The sequence below is a fragment of the Rhodnius prolixus genome, unplaced genomic scaffold (assembly GCF_049639745.1).
Source record: "Rhodnius prolixus isolate KJV_2025 unplaced genomic scaffold, Rpr scaffold_4, whole genome shotgun sequence".
In the NCBI taxonomy this organism is placed as follows: Eukaryota; Metazoa; Arthropoda; class Insecta; order Hemiptera; family Reduviidae; genus Rhodnius; species Rhodnius prolixus.
The window spans coordinates 17,383,860-17,394,005 of NW_027411614.1; the positions used below are offsets into that span (position 1 = coordinate 17,383,860).

General features: G+C 32.5%; 1 protein-coding gene across 1 annotated transcript; it reads right to left on the minus strand.

The window, feature by feature from the left end:
• Window positions 1–1,066: 1,066 nt before the first annotated feature.
• esg (escargot) lies at window positions 1,067–2,897 on the minus strand. Its single transcript, XM_074130785.1, has 2 exons — window positions 2,512–2,897; window positions 1,067–2,237 (listed from the first exon to the last, which is right to left on the minus strand). The coding sequence occupies exons 1-2, from the start codon at window positions 2,639–2,641 to the stop codon at window positions 1,147–1,149; spliced, it is 1,221 nt and encodes a 406-aa protein (XP_073986886.1). The 5' UTR covers window positions 2,642–2,897; the 3' UTR covers window positions 1,067–1,146.
• Between the last annotated feature and the right edge of the window lie 7,249 nt (window positions 2,898–10,146).

Below are 10,146 nucleotides of genomic sequence, written 5' to 3' on the forward strand. Positions count from 1 at the left end.
ACCTCTGACGTTGACGCGCCTTTAATATTAAAAAATGCTACTAGGAAATTACCAATTTAATCGCGAATTTGGTAAATTTTTGTTTTTAATGTATTAATTTTATTGTTAACTTCGAATTGCTTAAAGTTCTTGCATTTTGAAATTTGTCTGCTACCTTACTTTTGGCTGATTTTTGGTAGCAATAAATGTTTTTTCTCCTTCTTCTTCTGAAAAACAATGTTTATAAGATTTTTTCTGTCTTTTTTTTTTTTTGAGCTTACGAAAAATATTTTGGGTTCCAAAAGGACAAAAGAAAACATCAATTTTGATGAAAATAATTGCGTATTACAAAATTTTTATTGTTGTTTTTCTTAAAAAAGAAAAAAGTTCATAATGTATAATAAAAATCTTTCTGTGATTTAAAAAAATAATAAAAAAAGGAACGGATATAATTCAGTACAAGCTAAGGCACTTAGATATGTATTATTTACAATATTTTATATTGTACAGTTCTCCCTTATATCGGTATTATTTACTTTCTTTCTCTTTTGATTGTATTTACACAAATATATATATATATATAAAAAAAGCACTTACATTCTTTTAACAAAAATATATAATATGTATATTTATAATTATATTAAATATAAAAATTGACTAGAACTAAGAATGGCTAAATTCAAATTTAAATAAATTACAGATTATTATACAAATAATTTAAAATTGGTAGATAACATGATGGCACAAAATTGGACCTTTTTATTTATTTGCGCATAGGACTTTAGGACAAAAGTGCTTGCCAGTAATTTTTTTAAAAAAATTTTGTACTTGAAAAAAGGGCACATATTCTAGAACATGGCAACTGATGCAGTAATAAGATTAACTTCCAAGTATATTCAGTCTTTTTGTTACAAAGGCACACTTTAAATTAATATAATTTCATAATTTAATACTTTTAAATCTAATATAATTAGCCATTCCAATATATTAAATCTATAATATAAATAATGTGACTGAACTTATTGTCTCTCGTAAAGGGACAAGAAAAAAATAACTTAAATTTTATTTTTCTTTTGACTTAGGAATCTTACGGTGTGCATACACAAAAACCAAAAATTGATTTGCTGCGCTTTAGGTGGGTTCGTTTATGCTTTAAATAAGCACCGATCATGCATACATTTCCTGTTTGTACATGTCTTCGGCTGACGGCGAATGGCCACCAGGGCAACCGCCGTCCGTGTGTTTGCTCAGTAATGACATCCTAGAGAATGTTTTTGAACATGTTGGGCATGAATATTTTTTAACATCAGAATGTGTTTGCAAATGTGCGCGTAAATTTGATCTATCCGCAAAAGCTCGATTACAATGAGGACAAGTAAAGGGTTTTTCACCGGTATGCGTCCTAATATGGCCTTGTAGTAGCCATGGTCTTGAAAACGCTTTACCACATAATTTACATTTACACGGCAACGTATGCGTACGTATGTGCATTTTTAAAGCGCCTAAACTAACGTATACTTTGTCACAATGTTTACAAGAGAAAGTCTTTTTAGCCGTTGAATCTTCATTGGCTGAACAATGAAACTGTTGATGTTTTGACAGTCCGGAATATGTTGAATAGGATTTATTACAAAATACGCATTGATACCTGGGCGAGGTGGATGAAGCGGACGAGGATGTTGTTTCCTTTCGTTTTCTTGGAGGAGATGTTGATCCAACGCTACCTGGTGATGAAAGATCCTCTGGTGTACTGGGCGGATGCGAGTATACACCATAAGATAGGGATGATGTGGAAGATGTTGGAGATAGGCCACAATCGGCAGCGTATGGCATGTACAGAGGTCTCGGTTGCGCTATTGTCGGCATGAAACCTTGGTGCGGTGGCGATGTGCTAGGCGGCGCCGGAGGTGAGGCGTACTTGTCTCCACTTCCGTAGTAGTACAGTTCCGGTGGTGGATAATGATAGTTGAGAGGAAGATAATGATGTGCTGTTGGATAGTAGGGAGATCTATGCCAAGCTGGTATTTCAGCTGGGGTGTTTAGGTTCAATGGTTCCAGAGGACCAGCGGTTTTGCCCATAAAGTGGCCGGACTGTAGCAAGGAATGCGACAGTGGCGAATCTTCTCGCTTCTCCGGGCTGACCGCAACTTCTTTCTTGGAACTGATCAAAGCTACACCAATTGGTGGAGCAACCAGAGATTTGCAAGTTAAATCTTCTGGCTTGGTGCTAAGATTTTCTGGCTCAGAATTGTCTTCATCTGTAACCAAAAAATAAAACCAAAATTTATTAGCATAAAGTTTTGTTTTTTACTCGAACAAAAGTTGGAAATTAAAACTCGTGATTATACTACTAAAAAATATTATTTCACTCAATGTGTAACTCATGGATATAATTCTAAACTCCAAAACTTGAGATTTACAAAAAGTACAATAATTAGTGTGTCTTGAACGAGTTTTCTTTTAATTTGTTTAGTAAATAAGGAAATTTACTGATGTAAAGTTAAAATATAAAAGAAAAGTGGAAAAACTTACCGGTCATTCTTTCCGAGTCATCTCTAATGATAACGTGGACCGGCCTTTTCTTCAAAGGGCAATGGGAGTAGTTGCCCTTCTTAAAGATTAAAGTCCTCGGCATGGTTGGCTCCTCGTTCACTATATGCATGTCTCTTTCACTAAAGTCCTCAACTTGGCACAATAAACATTAACACTAATAAATATGTTTTAATTAAAATTAAAAAAAAAAAAAAAAAAATGCACTGTTCTTCAGTTTAACAAAAACTAATATTCAGTTGTAAGAACGTAATCCTTGTGAGCTACGAAGAATTGTGTTGAACGAAAACGGAAAAGAACGAAGTATAAAACTTGACTAAATTCTATCCCTAAAGTAACGTACACGTTACGAGAAACAAGAACGTTATGCGGTGGTAAGACGAAGTGGGAGATACTTATAGAAGTCCCCACCCTAGGACAATGCCCCCTCTCCTACAGGACAGCTTATTATTTAGAACTGTGCCGGGGTGGGTAAAGTGGCTAAGAGTGGTGCACTACCGGTGTGTACAGCTGGCGGCACGGGGTCAGGTGGCCTGGGGGCCAGCAGTGGGGATGTAGCACGTGCCCCGCGCCCAATAGCAGGCCGGCTTGTCTTCTCGCACAACATAGCGGGATCTGAGGCTGTTGGTGGGGAATGAACACAACAACAGGTGCCCTCAGTTGATGTTCAACAGCCAGTCGATGTATGTCTTGAAAGTGGTGGTCGCTCAGTTCAGTCCTACACTGATCACGATCTTTTTCCCTGTCCTAAAAAATATTTGTTGGATTTTTTTTTACTTTCTTCACAATTAAAAAGTCTCAGAAACATCAATAATATTCACGTGAATTTTTGCAGTTTTTCCTTATTTTTCTTTTTTGCCAAGTGAGTACTATTCTTTAATGCTCCAGATGCACGCACACAAAATTAAATTGTAATCACCAAAATCATAATTGAAACCAACATAAGGCAAAATTTATTCATGATTTATTTCTATTCGTATCTATAGCTAATCAATCTAAGACTAACGATTGATGTTTTTATCATGTAATTTGTAATAACTCAGAATTGTCACGAAGATTGTTTATTCATCGCAAATTTCATGACAAAATCATCAATTGGATTTAAGACTAACGATTGATGTTTTTATCATGTAATTTGTAATAACTCAGAATTGTCACGAAGATTGTTTATTCATCGCAAATTTCATGACAAAATCATCAATTGGATTTAAGACTAACGATTGATGTTTTTATCATGTAATTTGTAATAACTCAGAATTTAGTTACGAAGATTATTTATTCATTGCAAATTTCATGTTAAAATCATCAATCGTTAGTTTTAATCAGGTAATGGCTGTGAATTTTGTAATAAAAATTATTCATGAATAAATATTTTCAAAACTGATTGACACATAAATATTAAATTGGAACAACCTAATAATGTAATATGGAGACGATTAACAAACTAAGCCAAAAAGAAACAAATAACTCAAGAATCACAGATATAAATACTTTGAAAATTTATTCTAATAGAACCCAAAATACATACGTATGTAAAAAAAAAAAAGAAGTTATTTTCAGTTTAGTTACAATATAAATAGTCTTTTTAGGAACTTAAATATGTTAGGTAAACCGGTTTTGTAACTTCAACGCATTAAACTTTACAACTAAACATGAAAACTTTTTATAATGTTTTATGTAGCATTAAATGAAATAATTGTCCTCTATTTTCATTTTAATATTGTAATCATTGTGAAATTCTGTTATTAAGCTCCTTTTATGTGTTCATTAACAGTTCTCGATTTGTTACTTTAATAGTTTAGTAACATTATTAAAGCCTTATGTATAACATGTAATAAAAAGCAAGTAATTAAAGCGTCAGCCTAAAATAGAACGTTTATTTCGTTCAAGTAATCATTATAGCAATACATTTTTCAATTTTTTGCTTTTCATGTATATTACATTATTTTCTTTTTCTAACATTTAGACAGTATTTCTTTAAAACCACAAATACGAGTTAAATAGTTTTATAATCAAAATATAAATAAAAATTAAACATTCTATTAAGTTCAGTATGGGTTTCTAACTTTAATATACAATATTGGCATTACAATTTAAAAAAAATCTAGTTCAAATTATAATTAAATATTTTAATAGTGTCTACGTAGTAAATTTATAATTAAAAATAAAGTATTTTAATAAACTATTAATGAACACAACCATGTAAACAATTAAACAATATAAAACACAATATGGCAGTTTATAACAAGGTGAAAAAATAATAAACAATTGGGACGTCTACTTGACTTTTCTAACCAAAATTTTCACTTAGCAAAAAAAAAATTAATTTCCATAATATTCAAAAAGATGGACTTGCGTTTTAATTATCAACTGGATTAGCTCGCCAAAAGCCAAGGCAGTTTGCAAAGTCCGCTAAATATCTGTTTACCTGGTAACGAGTTTTTAAAATTTCAAAAAAAAAAAGAAGAAAAATCACTAGAGCATTCTTTTATTAAAGAATTGTGAAGAACAGAAAGCTAGAGCAAGAATGGTTTGATTGAACAATGCCTTTCTAGAACCTTTCTTTACCTTTCCCCCAGCTATGGCTCTCAATTTAATTGATTACATTTTATAATATCTTCGACAATCTTTGCAAAATATTAATTTTATTAAAAATAAAACAATAATTAGTTAAATAAAAGCATGATATTTTGTATTTATTTTCCAAATAAAACCAAATGAAATTAAGTTTAATTTAAACTAATATTTCTCTAATTCATAACACTAATTATGACTTTTTCGTAGCGCCATTTACGATAAAGAAAGGTTTTTGTCTTTATTTGGCGCGAGATAGAGATGAAAGAAAATCCAGTAAAATCACACATCCACGGAACCGAATTTATTTAAAATTTAATCCGTTTTTCGTACATACGAAATCCTAGCAGTATTATAAATGTAATGAGACCACTCATTGTACTTAAATGGTAGATCAGAACTGGATGTTACTACAGAAGTTTTTATTTATGCAAATGTTTTAGATAAATGCAATCGATCTTCGCGTTTGAAATGAGCACAGCAAGTTTAATAAACCAAAAATCGGGACGTTTTTGAGAAAATCTCAATAAAATACAAAAAAAAAAATCGACCCATTAAATCATAATAGTTCAATTAACAATTAAAATAAGATTAGTTCAGCTTTACAAAATCACCTACATACCATCTTACCCGCCCATTAACATCTAAAACCGTTTTTTGACCGTTTGGCTTTTAACCTGTAATTTACAAAGTTTTACACTTTAAAAATCATTCATTAATAACTTTTCTAAGTAGGGTTTACTCTAATAACATATTTGAATTTTTTTTAAGCTATAATAAATTTATAAATTGTACGAATAGCGTTTATTAAATGATGAAATCCATTTAGTTAAAGTTATAATATAAAATTGAAAGTGGTTAATTAAATATAGGGGGGTTGAAGCGGGCGCGTTAGTATGTGTTTAAGAGCGCGGTGCTGGTGGAAGGGCAGATGCCCCACGGGCAAGGTGTGTACACTGGGGGCTGCAGACATCTGCTGGTGGCAGCACTCTCGATATAGCATCCCCATACACCACACCACCACTAATGCGTCCCTACACACTAAACATCGCACACACACACGCCCATCGAAGTAAGCGTATCACATTAAACTATATTAAAGTAGGATAGACAACGAAAGGATCAACCAACCACATGCCAATCACATGAACTGTATGCAGTACACAGTTGTAGTACAGTTTCTTGCACTTTCTACTGGGATATTTTTAGGATCTACAACATCCGTACATCAATCTGGTCTGTTTCCTAATTAAGAATTTTTTCTTAACGAATGTAATAACTTCGATTTCCCGAACTTTCTGAAAACTTATGTGAACAACATATATATTTTGAGAATTTGAATAGGCCCGATATACTAGGTAATATAGTTGATTTTATCCGTCGAAGCAAGCAAGTTTATTGTATCTCTGACTGGCTTCGAGCTATCATGCATCATCAGAGAATGAACCAACTTATCATCAGTTTGGTGAAGAGATTACGACTTCACTTCTGTTTCCGTCTCGCACTACACTTGCTGACTCTTAAACACTCTTTTGACCCGAAAAGTCTTTTCAGATATTTTAGTGTTATAAAATTCTGATAAAATTTTGTAGTTCTCTAATTCTTTAAAAAATAAAACAATGAATAAATATCATTAATAATAATAATAATAAGTCTTTATTCGTTTTGTTACATTAAGTAATTAAGTAATGAGACTGATTTTTTAAAAAAAATTTATTCAAAAAGAATTACAATTCTATATTGTCACCTTCAAAATAACTTCCATCTGAAGCCACACAGCGCTGGAGACGTTTCTTCCACTCCTCATAGCAGTGCTCGAACTCTGATACTGGAATAGCCTTCAGCTGGTCGGTTACAGCCGTTTGAATGTTTTCGACTGTCCCAAAATGAGTTCCCTGGAGGTGATTTTTCAACTTCGGAAAGAGAAAAAAGTCACAAGGACTCTAAGTCAGGCGAATAAGGAGACTGAGGAGCCACAGGAATGTTTTTACTGGCAAAAAAAACTCGTTTATTGAAATTGCTGTGTGACAAGAAGCATTATCGTGATGCAACACCCACTGGTTCTTGATGTTTGGTCACACACGAATGACCTTTTTTCGAAGTTTTTTAAGAACCTCTCGGTAAAAGTGTTGATTGACCGTTTGAACTTGAGGTAGAAACTCTTTGTGGATGATTCCGTGGATATCGAAAAAACAAATCAGCATGCATTTGATCTTCGACTTTGCCATCCTTGCTTTTTTGGGCCTTGGAGAGGTTGAGGTGTGCCACTCCATGCTCAGGTCGAAAGCTAGCCAAATAATTTAAAAATATATTACTTAAATAGGCAATAACCTTTCTTACAATTCTAGTTCAAATAATATGAATGAGAATGTTCTTTCTGAATTAATTATCGTATTAGATTTTGGGTGCACCATTTGCAGTAACAATAAGGACACTCAGTCATCAGGAACAAGTGAATAATTGCTTTACTTAGCTAGCTAAGCTCAACTTATCATCTTAGAAACAATACAAAATATATTTTCGCTTAAACATTTATGAAAGCGAACAGTTGAAGACAATAATAAATCATTGCGCTTCTGATTGATGACTTCTCGCTCATCAGATATTGCAATGATTAGAAAACATGATGAGGGGTGTATAACATGAAAGAGAAAACGATGTGGCATGCCCACGCTGGAGATAGGAGTCGGTAGATAATTCAAACGTTTTTTAAACAAAGCTAGTTAGGTAGATCCGTAGGTGACTGGACACATTTTGTGTTTTGTTTATGCCGTCTCCTTTTCTAATTTTCTTTCCAAACCTTTTTTATGATCTTTAGAATCATTAACAAAAGTAATATGATAAATAAAATATCTTAAATTTAGTTTTATCATTTTTTAGATTGACATGCCAAATTTCAGATTACCATTAGCTGAATTTACAATAAATAACACCACTAGTCCACTGAATAAAAAAATATATACTAAAGGTTGAAATGCATTTATAATTCATCAATACATAATTCTATAATTATAAAGCTTAAATTAATAAATATATGTATAATTTGTATGTTTGTGCATGAATGTGTATATACAGGGTGGAACCGGATAAGTGACGAAAAATTTTTTCTGTTAAACTACATTCAAAATGTAGTACCACGCCGGCTGAACGAGTGTCCTATCTCTATCTATGATTTTTTCAGTTTTTTTCGACTAAACCCGACCTTACGTCATAAAAACACTATTTCTCATCTTGTGCCTCACTTATTTACATTTTTCACCTCATTTTCGGATTCAGCATTAAATTTCCTATAATAATAGATCATTTTCGTAGTTATTTAACTTTAATCAGATTCATTAATTACAATAAGAACGTTACTTTTTTTAGGAATTTAGAATTTTCATGAATTTTCAAAAATTAGCCTCTTCGACAAAATTGGTCTTAGAGGCTGTCAAATTTCACAAAAACTGCTCCTTTTAATACTCTTTCCAATGGTATAATAATCAGTTTCAATAATAGCTGTTTTCTTTGGTCTATTACTGAGAAAGTGCTGAAAAACACGGTGTTAGCGAAGGAAGCAAAGGGGACTGGATGAAGCGTTCTCGCATATCAATACTATTATTTATTAACAAAATCATTTCTTTAAGCATGTAAAATACATAATTACTTAGTAATTATTGATGTTTCATGTTCTCAAAATGCCGACCTCGATTCCTGACGCATAACCAAGCGCGTTTTCGCATTGCTCCCACTGTTGTATGGGTTCTGACAATTAGTGCATTATGCAAATGGTTAGTGTGGTTTTATTGTGTGATTTATGGTTTTCTATTTTTCCTGTATTCAGTTCTAAAGTCTCTTCATTCAATTCTATCACAACATGCTAGAGACAGAATTGCTATCATGAGCTAAATTTTAGGAATCGACTGCACTAAAGCTCGTGAGTTAGTTGCTTGAAGAAAGAACAAAATTTATATTTTTATTACTTTTTTAAATACATAAACCATTTTTCTTACGCTTCTAATATTAAAATGAAGTAAAATTTCTTCAATGTGATATCTTGGAATATTGTTAGTTCAGGGATTGAAGTTTTGCGCCAAGAGTCAAGCCCTTTCCTGCTTCAAAGAGAAACTGGTTTGCCTCGATTCTGTTCAGCCATAGAGCGAAATATATTCTGAATAAGAATCGAAGGACAACTGTTGGCTAGAGTTCTTATTCAGAATATATTTGAGTAAAATTTTATCCAACTTTGATTTTATTTGTAAATCAATTTAAAATTAATTCTTTCAAAATGTTTGGCAGATCCGCAGTAATTAATAAAAAGGAACTGTGAATTTGAAATAAATGATGAAAAAGAATAGTAAAGAAGAGACAGAATGAGGAGAGATTCTGTTTGTGAGAATGTTGAGGACACACAACCAAAAGAACTATAGATGTCCACCACAGCACGCTTCAGAAACTTTGTGAATTTTTAGAGTCGCCAGAGATAGAGGATAGAGGTTGTTTAAGGTCAAAAGAAATACGTTGTATTTCTAAAGTCTACGTTTTAGACTTTATCACAGATCTTTTGACATAAACCTCCGTGGGCAAATTAACAATCGAGTAGATGTATTGAAAAAAATAGAATCAAGAAAAAAACGGTTCGTAGAAGGGTGTTAAAACTAGGATAAATGGAGTGGTACGGAAACCTTTTTAAGTTTTTATAGCAATGGAGCTCTCATTCTGTTTTGTGTTTGTAAGAGACTTCTCCAATACCTGTAACCTTTTATTATGGGAAGGAATTATCCGTTGAATGTCGGAAGTAGTTCACATAAGGGGAAGAAATCAGTAGGTAAGCTTATGTATGTGTATGTTGTATAGAAAATAAACTCTATGTTAAATTATAGAGGGAGAAATAATATTTTTTTGGGGTAAATCGTGGAGAAATAGGAAGAAAGCAAATGTTTAACTAAGAAGATGTCCAGGTGCAAAATCTTGTTGTTGCCACAAAGGGGAAGCTGGACAAGGAAATTTTACCCAATTCTCTCTAACTATTACATGTCAACAAAAACTTGCGAGAAATATTAT